At 39.9% G+C, this 22,058-nt stretch overlaps 1 protein-coding gene across 2 annotated transcripts in view; it reads left to right on the top strand.

Moving 5' to 3' along the window:
* Positions 1-22,058, top strand: part of SAMSN1 (SAM domain, SH3 domain and nuclear localization signals 1) — a 100,283-nt gene that overhangs the window by 32,537 nt on the left and 45,688 nt on the right. For both annotated transcript variants that reach the window (XM_063347516.1, XM_063347517.1), the window contains 4 exons: positions 1,926-1,993; positions 6,603-6,671; positions 12,916-13,039; positions 14,174-14,550. In XM_063347516.1, the coding sequence (XP_063203586.1) occupies positions 1,926-1,993; positions 6,603-6,671; positions 12,916-13,039; positions 14,174-14,550 (638 nt within the window). The remainder of the gene's footprint in view (positions 1-1,925; positions 1,994-6,602; positions 6,672-12,915; positions 13,040-14,173; positions 14,551-22,058) is intronic.

The following is a 22,058-nucleotide window of genomic DNA, read 5'->3' on the forward strand; positions in this document are numbered from 1 at the left end:
GGACTTGTGGACACGAGACTTAAGTTTTAGAGTACACTTACAGAGCAGAGGGGCATGGTGTGCGGAGATGCCTGCAGGGGATGAAAACAAATTAGCCCAAGGACCAGAAACAACCCAGTTATGTTAAACTGGCGTTGCATAAGCACTGTTTGGCTTCAGTTATGCTGCTTCTAGAAGACCAGCTAGCTCTATATTTAATAAACAACTGGATCATCAGACACCTGGCCGTCAGTGACTTCAAGGAGATTTGCAGGTGCTTGAGACACCTTAAAGTCTCTTCAATAATGTTAGATTTTGGAATGTAACATACTTTTTGGAAAAGCTTTTGTTTTTATTGTAACCATCAAGTCTGTAGGAGAAAGACACTGTCCTATAATCATAGAGGCTCTTACAGAAGCCTCCAAAGGCAAACTCATGCAATAAAATTTTCTGTGACTCATTTTTCCTCTTCCTGTTGACGCACATGGCAAATAAAGGAAACTCTTTGATGCTGTTTTCTATGCAGCTCACCTACGGTTTCAAGGCAGAACAAGTATATTAAAAGAATGCTGCTCTTTTTTGCACAATGCCCACATCATAATTTCTGAGTTTAAACAACATCCAAGTTGCAAAATTGTAAGCAATATTGTTTGTTACTGTGTTACAATTTTTGTCTGCAGAGGATTTTCTTTTCGGAAAAACAAAAGTCTCTTGATTCAGAATTTGCTTTAAAAATAATATATGGAAATTTATGCAGTAACTTGCAGCCCTAAAATTGTTTCACTCACATGAGTTTAGAGTGTTTAGGCTAGCTTTACACACATTGTGGTCTCATTTAATTCCAACATAGGTATAGACGTTTTGAGGACTGAGATCTTACGTAAATTGAACATAAATTTTCATGGTCATGTTCAAACACTTTTTTTCATTTGATAGCTGAAGAATCTCATTCACTTGGAATTATCCACTGAATTAATCTTGCTTTTTCTGTTGATTGTAGACAAAACAAAGTAATCAGTCTCACCTGCCTACAGTTAGCCTTTGTGAATCTGTATGTTAAGTTAGCTGTCCTTTCGCAAACAGGAGAATTACTGATGCTGTAAGCTATTCCTCAGCAGCAATAAGGAGGCCAAATTAGGATTCATGAAAAAAAAAAAAAAGCAACACATTCCTACTGGTTTCTAGTAACTTTGGAAAAATAGGATAGAACTTTGGGCTGTGGTTAGCAGATAGTTTTTCTGTTGCTTTTTTTTTTTTTTCCCGCAAAATAATTGAGTGCCTCTGATATCTGTGTTGATGGAATCATGATGGAATGATCACTAGGGCCTTTCTAGAACAGTATAATGGTGGATGTTTTGCCTTAAGAGTAAATCTTTCAAAGTAGACTTACTAAAAGTAAACTTTTCAAAGAGTTGTTTGACGTATTATTGCTTATTGTTGTAATGAAGGTAAATAATTTTCCAATGTTTCCAATGTTTTCCAATGTTTCCATTAATTTCTTGAAAGAAATGGGAGGATGTTCATCCTTTGAAAGCTATTCCTAATCTAATCTAAACTAAACAGATCTAAATGACAAAGATCCTTTTTGCCCAGGACTGCTTTTTTTTTATATGAATGGTCTACACTCTTCTGCTATAGATTAGCAGGGCAAGAGGAAGCACTTGGTGGGATTCTGGGTTCCTAAACTCTGAGGACTAAGTACAGATGAAGAAATAAGCATGAATGAGTTTTCTTTATGTGAGTCAGTTTGCCAATTTGTTCTGTAGTTTTACTTCAAAGCAGTTTGAGATAAAATGCATGCTTAAATGATATAAGATTAACTTCAGAGAGTCAAAATGTCAGTTTAAAACATCAAGTGCAATTCACATGATATTCCTCAGAACAACTTAAACCAGGACATTTAAAGCATGTTTTCTTTTTTTTTTTCTTTTGGTCACAATTCACAGAAGATAATATTATTGGTGATGGGATACATTTTCTGCAAGGAAAGAAGATAGAAGAAACCACTTGTCAGGTAAAAGAACTACTCTGCTTTTAAGAATCTAAAATTTCATTCAAATAAAATGTGTATTTCTTGCTTTCATTCAGTATTTGCCTAGCCTAAACTTCATACTCAGTATGCCTGTGTATTTTAGAAGCTGTTTAAAAGAAAACTTTGGTGACTACCTCAGTCTTGCACCATTATCATTATGCAGACCATATGGGTTTTAATACTCAGAAAAATTTTTTCTTTCCCTGAGCTAATACTTTTCTGCTAAATCGATGTGCTGCAGTTGTGTCTAGCACGATCTATACGAAGTGTTTAGATCAGTCTTGCATGATCCATATTGGCATATGTATCCTTATGCTTGCTGAATTTCTATAAACATATACCCTATCTCCTCTTCATAATACTGCATAAGTTATCCCACTAGTACGAGCAATTAAGGAATTCTGACCCTTGGGTTTGCAGGATAGTAATAACATAAAAGTAGGTAACAATCCATCAGCTGGTGAGCAGCAGAGGGATAGGAAGAAGGACTTGCAGCTCTGGAATTATAACAACTGTCATTTGCTTGCTATTTCACTTGCAGTCCAATGTTTGCCCTGACAATAATGTTACTTAAAGGGCCAATTCGTATCTGTTGCAAATCAGCTTAGCTCTGCTGGTTTCACATGACACAACAGTTTACGCAGTTTGGCAATCTGACTAAAAGTGTCTAACACACACTTATATATGTATATGTGTGTGTGTGTCTAAATAAGGAATTAATACAATGAATTATTTAAAAGCTGAAAATCTGGTAAATTTTCCTTTACCGAAGAATGTTGCATTCAAGGTGAGTATTAAATTTTATAAAAGGCTCCAAGTTGAGTTTCCTCTGCTGTTTCTGTACAAAGTCAGGAGTCCTTTTGGATGTTTAGGTTAAAAGAAAGAAAAAGCTGTACATGCATCACCCTGAAGGCATCTGAGATAAGACAGAGAGCTGTGAATACCTAGACTTCAGGCAGTGCTCAGCTCCAGTGTAGGCCAGAGACATGATCTGGCTTAGAAAGGAGACGAGTCAAACGATCTGTGTATCGGGGGACAGACGACCGTCTTGGTGACTTTAAAGCCAGTATGTTCCAGGTTTCTCCTGCTTTCCCTCAGGGTTTTATGTGTCTCTGTACTGTTAGTTTGTTCCCATGATAACCTCCTCTCCCCGCTGCCAAAACATAGGTTGGGAAGAAGTTTTCTCTTTTGTATCTCTCATTCTGTTTGTCTGTTCTCTTCTTCTCACCTTCTAACTATTAGGAAGACAGATTATTCTTTGACTTCCCACAGCAGTTCTTCTCTTGGTGTGAGGGATCTCTGGCTCTGCCCCTATCCTGTCATGCTAGCCTCTGAGCTGTCTCGTGTTAAGATACTAGAGGCCATTCCCCAGACATGATAGAATATAGAAGGAAAAGGGGAAAAAAGAAATAACAGTCAATAAGGCCTATGTTTGCTTTAAAGTATAAGCTTCCTTAAAATCCCTTGAATCATCTCCCCATGAATCATTTGCCCCATTTTAAAAGCAAAGTGCTATTTTTGACTTCTATAATTTTTTGAAGACACGTGACTAATGAGTTGTAGAGACTTGGATACCTCCAAGCTTTGATACCAATTTAAGACTTATTGAACTTGCTTTTTAAAAAGTTCATTTTTATGACATTATTTTTAGTTTTAGTGATTATTACCCCTGGCCTTCATTATCATCAAGATAACATTGATATAATGCCCTTCTAAGCTTCCAAAATAGCATGATGATGTCTGTTTTCATTTGCTGTACTGCAGCATGCATACAAATAAGGAAGTGCTGAGAAAACAGCATTATGGGGGAAGCTCTCACACTTTTTCTGCAAAATTGGCACAAATGAGTGCCCTTATGAAGTGCCTGTATGCTGATGCACACAGCATGGGGAACAAACAGGAGGAACTGGAGGGCTGCATGCAGTTGCAAGGCTGCAGTCTCATTAGGATTACAGAAATGTGGTGGGATAGCTCACAAAACTGGAGTGTAAGCTGCCATGGATGTCACTCCTATCTTCAAGAGGGCCAGAAAGAAGATCCGGGGAACTGCAGGCCAGTCAGTCTTATCTCAATACCTAAGAATGAGATGGAGCAAATCCTCCTGAAAACTATTCTCAAACATATGAAGGAAAATAAGGTGTTTGGGGGCAGTCAGCATGAATTTATGAATTTATGAAATAGAAATCATACCTGACCAGGCTGGGGGCCTTCTACAATGAAGTGACTAGCTTTGTGGAAGAGGGGAAAACAGTGCATGTTGTTTATCTTGACATTACTAAGGCTTTCAACACTGTCCCCCATAACATCGTCATGAACAAACTAATTAAATAGGGACTAGAAAAGTGGACAGTGAGATGGACTGAAAACAGATTGAACTGCTGGGCTCAAAGGAATGTGATTAATAGCTTAATGTCCTGCTGGACATCAGTCCCTAGTGGTCTACCCCAGGGGTCGATCCTGGATCCGGTACTGTTTATCATCTTCATTAATCACCTGGGAAATGGGACAGAGTGCACCTTTAGCAAATTTGCACTCAGTGTAAAACTGGGAGGAGTGCCTGATGCACCAAGTAGTCCTTGGCCATCAGAAGGCCTCCAGCAGATTAGAGAAGTGGGCAAACAGAAACCTCATGAAGTTCAATAAAGGGAAGTGCAAAGTCCTGAACCTGAACCTGGGGAGGAATAACCTCTTCCCCTAATGCAGGCTGGGGACCAATTGGCTGGAAAGCATCTTTGCAGAAAATGTCCTAGTGATCCTGGTGGAAACAAAGTTGACCATGAGCCAGCAATGTGCCCTTGGAGCAAAGAAGGCCAACATCCTTTTAGGCTGCATTAGGCAGAGCATTTCCAGCAGGACAAGGGATGTCACCCTTCCCCTCTGCTCAGCAGTGGCGAGATGACACACCACATATGCGTGCTGGGTTCAGTTATTGCCTCTCCAGTACAAAACAAACAGGGAAAATAATGGAATAAATCCAATGAAGGGCCATAAGGATCATTAAGGGACTGGAGTATCTGTCTCATGAGGAGCCTGGGGCAAAGAAGGCTCAGGGGGATCTGGTATATGTGTACAAACATCTCAGGCTGGGAGTAAAGAAGACAGAGCCAGACTCTTCTCAGTGGTGCCCCAGGACAGGATGAGAGGCACAAACTGAAATTCAGAAAATGTCATTTAACATAAAGAAAGCACTTTTCTACTGTGAGGGGATGTCAAACACTCAAAAACTCTTCCCAGAGAGGCTGTGTAAGTCCATCTTTGGAGACACTCAAAACCTGTCACGACATGGACCTGTGCAACTTGCTCTGGTGGACCTGCTCTGAGCAGGGAGTTAGGCTAGACAATCCCCAGAGATGCCTTCCTTCCTCAGCTAGTCTGTGTGAGTCTGTGATTCTATGAGACATGGAAGAGCCAAATTTACAAGCAAGAATCAACAGAATAGATTGAACACTTTAGGGTTTTTTCCCTAAAAAAAAAAAAAAGAAAGAAAAAAGAAAAAAAAAGAAAGAAAATAAGCTTCCCTGAGTGCTTCACAAAAAGTTTAATCCCTCTCCATTTCCTAAATAGATGCTCATTTCATTCCATTCATTCTGTAAGTGCTGGAAAACAGGGACTTGGAACAGAAGTATCAGTTGAGGAACACAGCATGAACAACACCGTAATAATTGTACCTTAACATAAAAAATAGCTTTACTTTATGCATTTATTTTTCATATCTTTGCTCCTGTTTGTTCATGTCTAGCAGGGCTCCCTTGATGGCCCAAACCCTTTGTAGCATATTGTGAAGGACATAAAATATGAAGTAATACAGTCTTTGGGCTAATACATTTTCAAAAATGTTTCATGCCTCATTTCTCACGTAAATTCTTAGGTTGCATTCAGCCTTCAAAGTGTCATTCATATTCATGAAGAAAAAAGGCTAGTGTTCATTACTTTCACTGATAAGCTATAAGCACTGTCAGGCTTGCCCACTAGGGACTGCATCAGTGCCCCAGGGAAAGTGTATTCTCATGGTGTTCCTATCATGAGGACATTGTGACCAAGAAATGGATTATAGGCAGATGATGAAAGTATATATAGTCTTGTCTTTGCTTAGTTGTGAGGATCCTCCCATTTTCTCTGCATTGTTAATCCAATTCAAACTCACACCCTTGGGACTCAACATCGCTGGCAAAATGAGACGAACTGAAAAAGACCCTTTTCAGAAACGCATCAGTGACACTTGCTCTTCAGCTGGGGGGTTGCTGCTGAGGAAAGTCTTCTGTGGTTTTCCTGCTCATTGAGAAAGGAGAGCCAAGATCTAGGACGAGACCCAGGCATCCCATGAGATAATGCGCGGCTCTGCCCTTGTACCACATAGGTTATGATGTCTCCAAGACGTTATTGCGTCCCAGATAACTTAGGAAATTAAGACAGCTTAATATCAAACTGATTTCAATGGGTGTCAGCGGGTGTATGTCAGCCATTGCTTTTATATGCACACAGTTGAAAGACTGCTGAGCTCTCAATCTGTATTCAATGACACGATACTAATTACCTTTTTCATCTTACTTACGTTGGATTTTTTATTTATGTTACTTTTCTTACCATCTAGGTGATAAACTATGAGCAGTGGATTCCACCACGAGTTCACAATCCAAGTGTGGCTGGTAATAGTGAAATGGTGAGTTGCCATGAAAATGTTTTTTTTTTCATCAGCAGCTAGCAGCCTGGAAGAACATGCTGGTTTAGTAGGATTTCCTCTACTGTATGTTGCTTCCCCAAAAGTTGGAAGATCTTTATCCATATTCATGGTACTAATTGTGATATCTCTTTATCTTCTATAGAATACCTTATTATTGCTCTGTTATTAATCATGATATTTCTTTGTCTTTTATAGAATATTTTATTATTGCTCTGTGATCCCCAGGAGAAAATTTGCCCATAATCCTAGCTTGCTTAGTTTGAATCTGCAGTCATTTTTGAGTAGCTGGAGTACCAAACTAAAATAATGGGAATATTTAAAGGTCAGATATGTATGGGCAGGAGCACACGGAAGAAGTTTGCGCAGTGCATGTCTCTAGATTGGTTGACTGTGGCTTTACTGACATTTTTAACATAAAATTTATCCAAATTCAGTGCATTTTGCAGAACTAACTCTTTGTATAAACAGAGCAGAAAGTTCTCTATCATCATGTACTATTTTAATATTCACTGTGTGCAGCAAGGGTATTACTGAAACTTTCAAAAAATTTCTATGATACATAATGATAGCACCATTGACACAGTAAACATACAGTAATTTTTGTCTTCTCACTATCACACTGCACTCTGAATTTAAGTGCATAGGTAATTATGATGATATCTTTGCAGTTCTTTGGGAGAAGGCAAATCATTGAGTGAAAATCACAGAGATTAGACTCTGCCATGACTAAATTCTTTATGCTGAGAAGTGACGTGCTGTGCAAGTACTTTTATTGAAATTAATGCAGTTACACCCAGGAAAGAGAATGCTCAACAGGACTGAGATTCCTGGAATCTGACCAATAGTGGTTTACACTTAGCTTCCAAATTGCTGTATTTCTGTCACCAGGTTAATCCCCATAACATCTCAGTGAGCAAAGATTTCTAAGGTATTTAGAATATTTTAGGATAAACTGGAAACAGTTTATCAGACACAATTTAGGTCTTTTTTTCTGTAATATGTTTTTATAAGTCCATTTTTAAAATGTGTATTTTTTGTCCATAAGTATTCATGCACACTTCATACAAATTATTTGCAACTAAAGGGCAGCCTGTGATTTATTTTTTACACAATTCATATTTATTTGTGGTGTGACATGATTTTGCATGACTAAAACCTGTTAAGCAGGGAAATAAAGAATACTCTTGTTCATGATGGGAGTTCTTTCCTTAAAGACAGCTTTGCTTATAGATTGGGCAAAACACAAGCACAGCTACAATATTCAAGTGAGCAAAGGCTCTGATCGTAGAATAGAGTGGGGTGGGGGAAATTTAAAAGTCTTTAAATGTGTTTTAAATTAACAGCTTTTTATGAGTGGAGATGTCCTGCTCTGTGCACTGGTCTTCAATATTGCCCCATAGTTCCTTTTGGAACATCCTTACCCTTCCACAGATAAGGAAGGTACTGGAAGTAGCATACTCCAAATTAGTGTACGTTACTGGTCCAACCAGTAGCACTGCACATTCTATCACTGCACTTCCTTCTCTCATATCCTGGACAGTGGCAACCAGAGATACCAGATTCCGGATAACACAAATAGCAAGAAGAAAATTGCCTAAAACCAGAGCGTAACATTTAACGGTGTTTTCTTACTTTTATGCATGCTTTCACTAAGCTGTGTCTGAGGGTTGCCAGGTCAATACACCAAAACTGTGACACCAGGATTGTCAGTTCACCTGATAGTCTGCCTGGTTTCTACATCAAAGAATATATTACCTCTGTTTGGATAGGCAGCTAAACTTCGCGGGGAAGGCCGTGGACATTGTCTATCTGGACTTCGGTAAGGTCTTTGACACCGTCCCCCACAGCATTCTTGTGGAGAAGCTGGCAAATCATGGCATAGACAAGTGTACTCTTCACTGGGTAAAAAACTGCTGGATGGCCGTGCCCAGAGAGTTGTGATTAATGGGGTGAAATCCTCTTGGCGGCCGGTCACCAGTGGTGTCCCTCAGGGCTCAGTTTTGGGGCCAGTTTTGTTTAATGTCTTTATCAACGATCTGGATGAGGGGATTGCGTGCACCCTCAGTAAGTTTGCAGATGACACCAAGCTAGGTGGGAGTGTTGATCTGTTTGAGGGTAGGAAGGCTCTAGAGAGGGACCTGGACAGGCTGGATCGATGGGCCAAGGCCGACTGTATAAGTTTTAATAAGGCCAAGTGCCGGGTCCTGCATTTCGGTCACAACAACACCAAGCAACGCTACAGGCTTGGGGCAGAGTGGCTGGGAAGATGCCCAGCAGAAAAGGATCTGGGGGTGCTGGTGGACGGCCAGCTTAACATGAGCCAGCAGTGGGCCCAGGTGGCCAAGAAGGCCAACAGCATTCTGGCTTGTACCAGGAATAGCGTGGCCAGCAGGAGTAGGGAAGTGATCGTGCCTCTGTACTTGGCACTGGTGAGGCCTCACCGCGAGTACTGTGTTCAGTCCTGGGCCCCGCTGTACAAGAGGGACATTGAAGTGCTGGAGCGTGTCCAGAGGAGAGCTACCAGGCTGGTGAGGGGTCTGGAGACCAGGGCATATGAGAGGTTGAGGGAGCTGGGCATGTTTAGCTTGGAGAAGAGGAGGCTGAGGGGAGACCTCATTGCCCTCTACAACTACCTGAAAGGAGGTTGGAGAGAGGTGGGTGTTGGCCTCTTCTCCCAGGTGAATAATGACAGGACCAGAGGAAATGGTCTGAAGTTGCGGCAGGGGAGGTTTAGTTTAGATATTAGGAAGAATTACTTTACTGAAAGAGTGGTCAGGCACTGGAACAGCCTGCCCAGGGAGGTGGTTGAGTCACCATCCCTAGAGGATCCCCTAGAGTCTCATCCCTAGAGAAACGTGTAGATTTGGCACTTCAGGGCATGCTCTAGTGACAGAGATTGTAGGGGTTTTTTGCGTGTGTGTATGGTTGGACTCGATGATCTCAAAGGTCCTTTCCAACCATGAAGATTCTATGATTCTGTGATTCTGTGATTCTATGATTCTATGATTCTGGATTTGAACGCTTAGGTTAACCAAAATAAAATACTGGAAATTTAAAAGCTGTCTCATCACTAACTGATACTGCATGAACTTTTTTCTCCATAAAAGGGGGTTACGGTATTTATTATTTAATCATGACATTTCACTAACAATAGACTCTACCATATGAGTGCTTTTAAGGTAAAGATGATTACAGTTTGCCATTAATATAATCATCTGAATAGATTATATTCCATTTATCTTGATATCTCCATGATGGAAATCCCAGATAATAACTCAAAGTCATCATATTGCTTTTGTATCGTTACTTACAAGTGAACAAATGATTATTACTACAAGAGACCTTATATTAGAGCAATATTAGCATTTTAAACCCACTGTGATTTATTTTGCAAAGGCATCTCACAATGAGACACTGAAAAAGTACACCTCAATTTCTGTCTTTAGCTAAGCTAAAATTGCAGTAGTACTATCTTGAATTTGGAAGAGTAGAAAGGAGGCTTGAAAAGCAAATCAGAACATGACTAATCTAAGGAGGCTTGAATTTGGCCCACAGTGGTTGATGAATACTCAGATACAAGCTGTAAAAGGGCCCTAAGCTAAGGTGGTTCTGCTGAGAACTTATCCTACAGTGAAGATCCTCAAGAAGATATAAAGGGTTTTAAACTCAAAACCACTAGGTTTTATTAGTCTACAAAATACAATAATTAATTCTCCAAATGGCAGAAATTCAAAGCACCTAGGTTTTGTCTGTATTAGTAACTAGCACAGAGTAATATGTGAGTATCAGCACAGCAGAACAGTTGGTGCTGACGAGCTGGTGTCCACAATATATGCATTAGGGGGAATCTGTCTGTGTTCACATCCTCTCTGTTGGACACCCAATAGTAGCTGGAGTTCATCAACTGAACTTCTGGAAAGCATCTTTCATCTTAATTTTGTCTGCTATGAATTCAGTTTGTGGTACTTTGAGACCAAAATGCAGCTTACAGGGACAGCTGTGAAATTCACTTCAAATCTATGCCCCTGATCAAAACTAAAATACTAATGTAGCCGTAACTTACAAAAGACACTGGAGACATGAAAAGGTGTTTACATTCAACTCTGTGGCTTCCCACTACGTTCCAGTGGTTGAGTCCCAGTTCTCAGGACAGTCTACAGTCTTCAAGGAATGTAACATGCTGCTGAGAAGAGGGAAGTCTAAAGCCAAGTGCTGTCCACCACGGGGACTTCTGCATTACTCACTGTGTTTAGCAAGAGGAAGACCCTAAGCTCCTGTCCTTAAGGAAAGAAGTCAGCATAGCTCCACCAGCATGAATGGAATCATGCTAATTTACATCAGCCACAAAGGAAGCCATTAAAGGTGTATCTAGAGGCAGACTAATAATAAAAATACGGTTTTACATAGATAAGAACACTTCATCAGAACAGTGCCTGAAAGAATAAAATAGTTTCAGATTTTTTTGTGTTTACTTTTACACGTGAGTGTATGTTTATTTCACTAAGACATGCTTGGTTGAAGACAATTTCTAATATTCTGTTAGTCCATTGGTCTTACACGAGGAGGGTATACCAGATTCTGTAGGCTATTAAAACCCCATGCCAATTTTCAAGTGGACCAAAAAGAACCGGTGGTGCAAATCATTAGGTACAAACCTTTTCAAGGTTTGAAATCGAACATCTGAATATACGGGGGAACATCCCACCTATTCTCACTTAGCTTTCACTAACTCTCTGCTTAATCTTGTTATAATTTCAACACAATTGTCTAGTGACACAAAACTAACTAAATACATATAAAAATGTCCTTTGCCTTGGCATAGAAGTCTTGGACTTCTATTTCTGCTTACAGAATCTCATTTCGTAGAAAAACTTCTGAACTTTGGCACTTGAAGCACAGCCATTTTTATACGCAGTTATCTGTCAAGTGAACAGTGGTCTTTTTTTTTAAACTGAATTAACATACACCCTCTCCCTTACCATTGCTGCAGGGGATGGATGTAACTTGTAATATGTGAACGCTGGGGCTTCAGACGTGCCTCATGCCAAGACTTCGCAAAAAGCCTTTAACTGAAATGAAAGCTGAGGAGTTCACAATCTCTTGAGACCCATCCCTAAGCAGTCTGCCTGCTATACATTAGACTGTATTTGCAAACTCCCTGATGACTTTGTCTCAAAGGATTATGCACACGAGGAGGCAGAAAGGATCTATGATCTGTGACCTAATTGTTGGGGAGAGAGCAATAAAGGTCTCTGCATTGCTACCATCTGATAACTTCAGCACTAGCCCTTAATCACTTGTAATATCACCAAATATGCATTGCCACAATAGGTCAAATTCATTATTGGTGTAAACAGGTGAACATCCATAGAAGCCAGACAGTATTGTTCCAAAAAGTAGCCACCAGTGAATTACGCTTTTACTCATTTCTGATATATTTACTTTTTTTGGTTTCTAATGAAAAGCGGATATCTTATGTGAAACACAGCATATGACTGTGGAAGAGAGGTTATTTGCTGTCAAAGTATGAAATTCCTCTCTGAAGCTCACAGAGAAGTTCAGAGCCAGACTGGAAGTGAACTCAAGTGTTTCTGGATTGATTTTCAAGATAGCAGCTGGTTTAATATAAGTGAAAGTGTGTGAGATGGCTGCATATTCACAGAGTTCCTGCTTTAGGAGCCTGTAGTACCCAAACCTTGAGTTTCTCCAGTAGGGTGTTGTAGGAATGTACAATAACAGATTTGAATTGTCATTTACGTTATTATCATTTAATCTAGGTAAGGAAATAAGGCTTTGAATAAAGGAAAACATCAATATTTCAGAACACACTCCCATACACATTTAAATGCAGTAGCTTGCCATATCTGGTATTTCTAAATCTAAATAAAGCATATCTAAAATGCTTCTGGGTAATGTAGTGGATGCATATATTAGAATGTTTTCTGGAACTAATCTGGAATTAAGTAATACTGGGGTGTTAAAGAAAAGTAATATGTAAAGAGCAATATGAACACTGATCTAAGTTTGATGCCTCTTGTGACTTGCCTTTTTCCTTTTTCCTATCTATTGATCCCAAGCAAGGAACTGCATAACTTTTAAAGCATTGTGTAGATGATTAATTCTTTGAATCTGAGACTTTGTCATTCCCAAAATAAGCACCCCGTTACCCTCAGCTTTTATTTGTAGGACTTGAATACTTTTATCTTCTTTGTTTGTTTGCCAGGGTACAGAATCAGATGATAAAACAGAGTCCATGGGAACATTAAAACGATTGCAGAAATTGGTCCGAACCAAAAAAACAAGTACACAAAGCTTGGAGGATGTCAAACATGTTTTGCTCCCCCTCAGTAAGTACAGCATCATATCAGCATTCTTTCCAACATTTGTCAAATGACACTGTATTGAACATAACTGTAAACAATCCTGTCCTGGTCTGTCATTCACCACCCACGGTTTTCAAACCCCAACTGATATGTTACTGTGATACCACTTGAGTGCTGACTTCCCCATAGTGTGAAAACCTGTTTCCTGTCACACTAGCTTGAGTTTTGTAACAGTATATCTTGCAAGTGGGGATTTTAGCTAAATAGAATTGTATAACAGTGGGGCCTCCGTGCTGGGGACAATTTGTTTTTAGAGTAGTTCCTAGTTTTGTATCACATTTCAGATCAGAAAGGCAAAACTCACAAATGCAAAGATAACTTTTCAATGTTAATCCATGAGTCAGTAGCAGCTGGGAGCGCGAGAAGGTCTGCGGTATGATAAGCCTCTCATCATACCTGATTGCCTAGGGCCATAGGACACAGGAATTGTAAACTGATGCTGAGCTCAGGTTATTTTCTCAAGTCTCCTATAGATCACTGATCTGACTGTGCAGCAGTTCTTCATCTGAACTCGTTTCGCCAACGTTAATTTAACAGTGCGTGCCTTTGTTGTACAATGCGTTTGCGTACATGGTTATTTTTAAACCAATACTAGCAAAATGAGTTTAAAACATCTGATGAACTACTGCTCCAGCCAAATCACTTCTTGGGCTGAAACACATGAGGAAATTTAGATTTCAGTAACCACTTTGTAACTACAACATACATACTGGGAAGGGGCGGGAGAGTAATTATCCAGAAAAGCTTTCCAAACTTTTCCAGTATTTAAGCTAAACTCATGCTCTCTGCAACTATGCAGCAATGAGACATTTAATTAGCAAATTTTCATGTTGAGTGCAGAACCAATGCAATTTTCCAGGCTTCCAAGGGAACAAGATAAATTTACCAAGTGGAGAATAAATCTTGCTTTTGACTCAGATGTCTGACCCAGTACAAAATCCTTTCCATCTCACTAATTACCGTTATTATTTGTTTTTTTTTATGGAGTCCTTGGCTTTTTCATTGTATAGAATGTAACAGACAGCCTTAAAGAAAAAAGTGTGCTATTTTGTATATGAATTGCAACATACTATAACAGAATTATTTGCGTTTTTAAAGATACATTAGAAGATGCTTACCTCTCTGAAGAGGATGAAGAAGCACTAACATCTTGCATGAAACTGACAAAACCTCAGGAAAAGAAGACCTGGAAAGACAATGTGAGGAGAAAAGAAGAGACTGAGACTAGGGCAGATTTTATTTCTGCATCTCTGGGCCGCTCATACACTTCCAGACTTAATAATTTAGGAACTATTTCAATCCATTCAGAAACCGAATTTCACTTGTGGAGTGACTGGAAGCCATTTCCTGATAACCAGCTCTGTCCTTGTGACTTTTTGATTTCAAAAATAGAAGAATGGGAAAACTGTACTTGCTCTTCTCATCAGCCACATCTTACATATTCCCTAACTGATATGGATCTGCAGTACTCCTGGGTAAGTGGAAGTGGTTTCTATTGGGTTTCTTTTGTGCTGATATGCATAAAAAGTGGAAACTTTTTACTCTGATTCAGCATTAAAGAGATGCTGTCATCTTCCATGTGGTTATGAAATGAAATAAACCAAATTTAGATTTCAGGTAAATGGATGTGAATGCATTGTTCAGGCTAACACCAGGGGTTCATATAGCCCTAGGTAGTTCATTTTTAACCGTGCAGACATCAGCAGCATTGAGATGGAAGGCTTTAGGCTATTCTGTTTCTCATCAGACACACTGATTTTTTCATTTGTACATTAAACTCTCATCCTTCCGGGCTTAGAAAACTTTCTGGAAGTCTGGGGTAAGTCAGGTAGGGCCAATGAAGCCAGTGGGCTTGGATCAGGCCCCTAGAGGTCACTGCAATACTGGTAAAGGACACTGGAGTTATTTAGACAAATGTCAGGGGTTGAAGAGGTATTGACGTTTCTGCCTTCTTGGATCAGCTCAGCTGGTGGAGCCTATTGTTGTAATTACCTTTGTGGTAGCAAGAAGTTTTTAGGGCCAGACACAAAGGAGCAGAGTTTAATCTTGATCTGAAATTATTTTTCTGGATAGCTGTCTGGAGGAGGCTTTTCTATTTTAATTGCTGGCTTTTTTTAAAAGGGTTATTTAGAACTAGAAAAACAAAACCAAGAAAAACTTTAGTTATTGAGATAGATACACAAAATATGGACACTCCAATGAGGCTTTTCTCCCTCTCCTCCCTGGGCACAGCAAGTCCTCTGGCACTGCACATAGTGGTAAGCACATGGAGGGTTACTGGTTGACCGAAATATAGCAGGGAAGATATGCCTTTATGCCCATTCCCCCTACAGTGCTCCAGGGAGAGAGCTGGTTCTCACTGTGCAATAAGGCTAGCTCCCAGGAGAGTGCATCTAAACCACAGGAGGCAGGATACTGGCTGAAACCTGCCAGCTGAGTGTTCAAATGGAGACCTGAGCAACCATAACCTTAGATCAGAGAGTCTCCTGCTGAAAACAGCATTTTCTCTAACGTGCGCTCCTATATCATTAGGAAAGGTACACACGCATAGATGTGTGAGTCAATATAGCAACCATATTTCTGAATACGTAGAGGTAGTAATTCAGTTTATTTTCAATGACACAGTAGCTGACATAACAACAGGCAGTAACTGAAACATGGGATTTATCTAGCTGAATGTAGCCCAGAAGATTTTCCTGGGATTTGACATAGAAAACAGAAAGGGTAAAGCTTTGGTTGATGGAACTATAATTAAAAGAGAGGGAAGCAAACTACCCCTAACAAAAGCTGAGAAAGGTGCAGTAGTGAAACCCTGGCCAGTCTCAGCACTGCAAACTCCCAGGAGGAGCCCCTGGAGACAGAACTTCGGGCCAGAGCATTGGCAGAAATAGGGTGGGAACTGTCAACAAAGACTGGGCTCTGTCGGGTGGCTCCTCATGTCTGCCAGTAAATAAGACAGTCTGTAGAAACCGAATTGTGTCAGGGATGCCGGGCGCCATCGTATGCCTGCTAATGAAAGCAACTTTCAGTATTGCAAGCTAAGGCTGAAGTCCCAGGGCAAAACAGTAATAATAGATGTATCGGTCAGATTTATGAGAGCATAAGTGTCAATTCAAATAATTTTATTTCATTTTGTCACAAACAGGCTGTTAACGTTCTCTACCCTGGTGAGATTTGTCCTACCCATGTTACTATTAAGTGCCAGCAAGAGGTTTAGTGCTTTTTTTCCTGCATTGTTGTTTATTTTGCCATCTGCTTTCCTGACGGGCTTCCTGACTTTAATGTATCTCTGTGGGCTTAGTGTCTTTAGATTTAGATTACAGGCGATGGCAAGACATCTCATTCTTTGCATTTGCATTCTACCAACTGGTGCAATTGAAGATTACAAAGACTGGATTTTCAGTTTTGCTTTTTAAGAATCAAACAAGCCGACACTGGTGGTTTTGCTATGAGGGGATCAGACATTGGGGATGATGCAGGTGTTCTTTCTGATGTTGATTTACTACTTAGAGTAAACCAAATATATTCTATAATAGTCTTTCTGATTCTATGGGTAAAGTATAAGGAAAAAGACCTGGATCTCTTCATGATAGACTGCTCTTTAGAGAGACAAAATATGAGTGATCTTAATTCCCATCCTCCAGTTTCTTCCCTTGACTCCTTTCTTCCTCTTCCTTTCTTCCTCCTGTTGTAGTTTAACCCCAGCCAACAATCAAGCATCATACAGCCACACATGGAACATCCTTTTGGTCAGCTGGGGTCAGCTGTCCCAGTTGTGTCCTCTCCCAGCTTCTTGTGCAGCCCCAGCCTGCTTGCTGGCGGGGTGGTACGAGAAGCAGAAAAGGCCTTGACTGCTCTGCAGTAACTAAAATATCCCCACATGATCAACACTCTTTTCAGCACAAATCCAAAACATAGCCCCATACTAGCTTCTATGAAGAAAAGGAACTCTATCCCAGCCAAAACCAGCACACTCCTCAGCACTTTACCCAGCTTCCCTTATGGTGCTTCATCTTGCCATTGTTTGTTTTGCCTAAAACAATAAAAAGGCTGACATAGATCATCCAAGATGGTCACCTAAACAAGAACTGTGAGAACAGACTGCAAAAGTCACATCCACCTTCAGCTACGACAGGCTCACCAAAGTCCTCCAGTTCTCTTCCTTCAGCTTCCCCCAGTTAAGCGCACAATAAACACCTGTGTTAGCTGACTGCCTCCAGCACAGGGACATCGTAGACAACCCAGATCTCACCCATCCTGCCCACCTTCACGTTTTATGAAAACATTTTAGCAGTCTGTATTTCTGTCCTTTAATTAAATACAGAACTGAGTGTGCTGCGTTACCATTTTATAGCCACGGTGCCACCGTTAGCAACTTTGTGCAAAGTTAGCTCAGACATATGTCATTATTTTCTGCATTGTTCAGCTGTTTACAATATAATTAGTGGTTGGTCAAAATTTTGCTAGGGGCAATGTAGAGCATTGCTTTTTTTGGTGTGTCAAGATTGCCATGTGAAATTATTGTTACTGATAGTCTTCCTAAGGAGATGTAATTTGTAAATAGTTCTTCCTTAGAAAGTAGAAGAATATATTTAAGAAAATACTGAATACTTCAGCAAAAAGGAAAAAAATATGCCTGGGTAAAGAAACTACTATGCTGCATATTTTTATATTACCATAAAGTATATCGGGGAGAGAAATGAGTGATCCAGGCCAGTGTTTGTAATGTTACGAATCAGCTTAAAATCAGGCAGACGATGGAAGAAAAGATTGTCCAGACACCACTTTAACAACCACTTGACCTTAATGTGAAAGGTTATTGGCTTTTATACTTCTTTTTATTCCTCAGGCTTAGCCCTGCAGAAAACAGTTCAGCTGTCTGTCTCAAACTTATTTTCTCTTTCTTTCTTTTTTTTTTCCTTTAAACTGTGGTTACTAGAAGCTGCCCTTCTGCTATTCATATGCTAAGAACTTCACTACCTGAATGAAGTAGTATGCTTAGAAATGACATGTCCATATGACTTTTATACAAGGCACTTCAGCCTTCCGTTGCTTTTCTCAATCTGTGCAATTGCATAAGACTTTCGCAACCTCATGTAAGGCGTGGAAAATCTAAAGTCAAAACCTTGGAAAGTACAGGACCTTGATAGGCTTGACTGGCCCTGAAACAGGCACAGAGTGGAGCACAGAGTGGGGTCAGAACTGAGGGGTCCCCTTCACAAAAGAGCTCCCAGACTGTCTTGGACACCATGAGACAGACGGAGAAAAGCTGATGAGTCCCTTTTTCCTCTTCCTTAATACTTTAACGTGCTACTTCATCAGCTGATGCATCCACTCTCCCAATAACTGTGCAACATGAAAGCTGTGTTTGTAGGATGACACAGGCACCCTTCAGAGGAAAGGAAGAGGAGACAACATCTCCTATTGGAGATAAGTCAGCAGAGAGCTACCTGAAGTGGGTTTCTCTTCTTGCAGTATCTCAGAAGCATGGTTAGGTTTAACAGAAGAAAGGCTTAGTCATTGGTACTATAAGAATATTTATCTGTTGCAACCTGTGTTTGGTATTCAGTGAGAATGGATGAGAGTCATTTCCCAAGACTAAAGAAGACCTGAGATTTTAGTAAGGAAAAAGAAAAAATCTAGGTGTGCTGCAAAGCAAGATACTTTTTCTCTCCTATTTTCAAGTTAAAATGAGAGTAGAAAGCTTCAAAAGATTGGTTTCTATCCAATATGAATGCATTACATTGTGGTGGAATGAACAGTAAATTTGGGAAAACTGCAAGGGACTTTATACCAACGTCTGTGTTCCTTCTCTCCAGGTGTTATGGTCTTATTGTCTTTACATTAGCCCTGCTATTATTGCCATGGTTCTCCACCGTTTCAGTGACCTTGTGGCTTTTTGCTTTCCTCCTGGTCTGACTTGCTTTCTTGCCAGTCAAGCCATTTCTCAGCATATCCCTTTGACCCTTAGTAGACATGTCTAGCTTCACACTCATTGGTTTGTTGAAGAAACACTCTTCGAAGCTCTAGTTTTGGACATTTTCTTGTCCTAACTTTTCTTGACATATTATATTTAACAGGTTCTGGATCCTGGTTGCCCCATAATAGCCCTGCGTGTTTGCCATGACTGCTCTTACCCTTCACTCTGTACTCCCTCTGCTGCTCCTGATCATCTTGCTTCTCAACGAGATGCTGTATGTTGCCTTGAGGTTTACACAGGTTATTGGATTTCTTGCGATACCAGTGACTAATCATTGCTCTCTAGGTTAGTGGAGTAGGGAGGAAGAGTATAGACAGGCACTAATGAACAAACAGAACAGACAGTGCTCTTCTCTAGCAAAATGTGCTTCAAAGCTGAAAGCTGTATTTGACCATCTGCACAAGCCAGGGAATGGCTGCGTGAAGATTTCTACTTCATTTCAGCCAGCAGTTTCTCTTGCGCACTAGAGTGTTGTGGGCTTTAATGGACTTTCTGGCTGCTCAGTTTTCTTAAGCAATTTGACTGTTTTCTGCATTTTTTTCTTTCTTCAGCGAAAGTCTTTCTGTTGAGAAACACCTGAACATGCCTTAGAAGAGCTTTCTCAATTACATTTTGAATCATTTGGCACAAATACAGCTCTAAAAAGAAAGCCTGTAAATCGCCAAATTGCTTTTCTGAGACACCAATTTTCAACTTCTCCAGTCACTCTGGCTGCTTCAGTGTCAGTAATAAGTGGTCCTCTTAAAAGCTGCAGCTCTTACTTCTTCTTATTTCAGTGACAAGAGAGTAAACCAGGTCCTCACCAAGTATAAATCTATTTTCTACTTGTGTTAGGAAGCCCTGCTCAGCTGTACGCATGCTGAGGCCCAAAGTCTTTGCTCAGGGAAGACATGAAGAGCAACAGAAAGGGTGGCAGTAAACAAAGCAGTCAAGACCATGACGATAGGTGTTCAGGTGATAAGCTGTGGTTGAGACATGAAAACAGGATTTTTTTTCTAAGATATGAAACTGTCCCCAGCTGCTTCTCTTTTTGTCTTATCGTAACTTCATTTACAAGACCTCCAACAGGTTTCCTGTTGCTTTTTATAACATTTTAGCTAATTTCACCTGTTACCCTGCTCCCCCCACCAGTCACCAGCTCAGCCCTCCACCCTGTGCACTCAGCACAGTGTGAAGAGATAGTTAGAAACACTGCCCCATGCTCCCAAGACTGCAGAGTCTTTGAAGATACACAAACTGATAGACAAAAAGGAGCACTGCTACAGCTAAATCTAGCACATGGTTCAATTCAAAGGCACTAAACATTTCCCAGTTTGAACCCAGTCCGGGAACCTTGTGAGAGCTTGTTTTGAAATTTAAGCCATCTGAGGGGGTGGGGGTTGCATCTATCTATACGTGTCTGTTATAGACAAATGCTAGTGAAATTTGAATGGCTTTGATTTTAAAACTGGAGACCGAATGACTGAATTTTCAGTGTTTGCTTTTCCTGAAAATACCAAGTGAAATATGGACACAGACAAAAAGATACAAATGCTAGTGAACTTCAGAGCATTCATTTTCCTTATGCTTCAGTGTCTGTAGGGTCTTACTTTGTCTCCTGTCACAGGGAGCTGTATTTAAGAAACTCTTACATCGGAAAGTTGGTAAATAGCTTGCCTCAGTTAAATACAAAAACTGAGAGAAAAACACCTCTTAAAGCACAAGGCTTCATTTCTCAAGCTTTGTTCTTGGAAGAGAGGAGCCGGGGAGGGTGTCCAGCCCCACTATAGCTGCACCGTTGCACTGTGCTGATAGCAAATACCCGCCACTGCGATTCTGCATCCTACAGTGATTTGTGCTACTTCCTGAATACTAATGTGAAAAAATTAGAAATTTAGTGTCTTCATCTGTGGTGACTTTGACGATGCAGTCTCAAAGCAGGTTTTAAAAAAACATGAAAAATCTGATGCTACTGCTCTTCACTGTGGTAACTCTTGTCCTATTTTATATTTTTAATACCTTACTGGAATTTTCATAGCTATAGAGAGAATTACATCACATTTTCCATTAATCTTAGATGTATGTATACCTAACTCTACTAAAAAGCTTAACAATTCCAAACATTTCTGTCCAAACATTCCTGGACTGTTCTGTAAAGTTGGATTACTAGTATTTGCTGGTATATATAAGTCAGAATGATAATTAAGCGAATTTATTTGCAGTAAGAGATATTTTAAAATACCACAATATTTTTAATATGGTTACAGATAACTCCAAAAGAACATTTCAATTCACAGCAGCAGATTTCGTGGGTTTGCTTCTGACATAGCTGTTAGGTGCTGCAGAGCTACAGCTAGAGAGAAAAATGAAAGGTTATTTTGAATTACTGTCATGTATGTAGTATGAAGGGGAATATAAGTGTTGAAAGTACAGAGAAAATTGTGCATTTCATATACTTATTCTTTATAAATGACATATGAATTCTTAATAGGAAAAAAGGAATGCTACCTGCTTCGTGAAGCACAATTAAGAGTCAAAATATAATTAAACTAAGTGCAGTTGTTGATAACAAAGTGTCTGATGAAAGTCTGACTTCCTGACTTCCTGTTAGCATCCTTTAGAATTGCCAAAATAATGCACTTTTGCATAATGAAAAAAATAGATTGTGTTGTCTGTCTGCTGCTTTATATACTGACACTGTGATAATGTTATCCTTCTGTGGAACTGCTTTCAGACCAGTACTTTACAATTGACATTTTTCTTCTTGTTTTTCTATATTAAAAAAAAATAAATTATAAAAGCTATCGTTTCTTCCCATACACCATACAAAGCAAAAAAAAGAAAGCATACATTACTCCTCTTAAGCAGTGCTCCTGCCAAATGAATCAGCTAATATAGGCTGTATTTTGATCCTGTGTTGTGCTAATGCATTAGCTCCTGGTGCTGGCAGGAAGGTTTTGACCAATGAAGCCATCAGATGTCTTGGGATCTGCAACTTTATAAGTGCAATTTATCTCCTTACAC

This window comes from Chroicocephalus ridibundus, chromosome 1, assembly GCF_963924245.1.
Source record: "Chroicocephalus ridibundus chromosome 1, bChrRid1.1, whole genome shotgun sequence".
Taxonomy (NCBI): domain Eukaryota; kingdom Metazoa; phylum Chordata; class Aves; order Charadriiformes; family Laridae; genus Chroicocephalus; species Chroicocephalus ridibundus.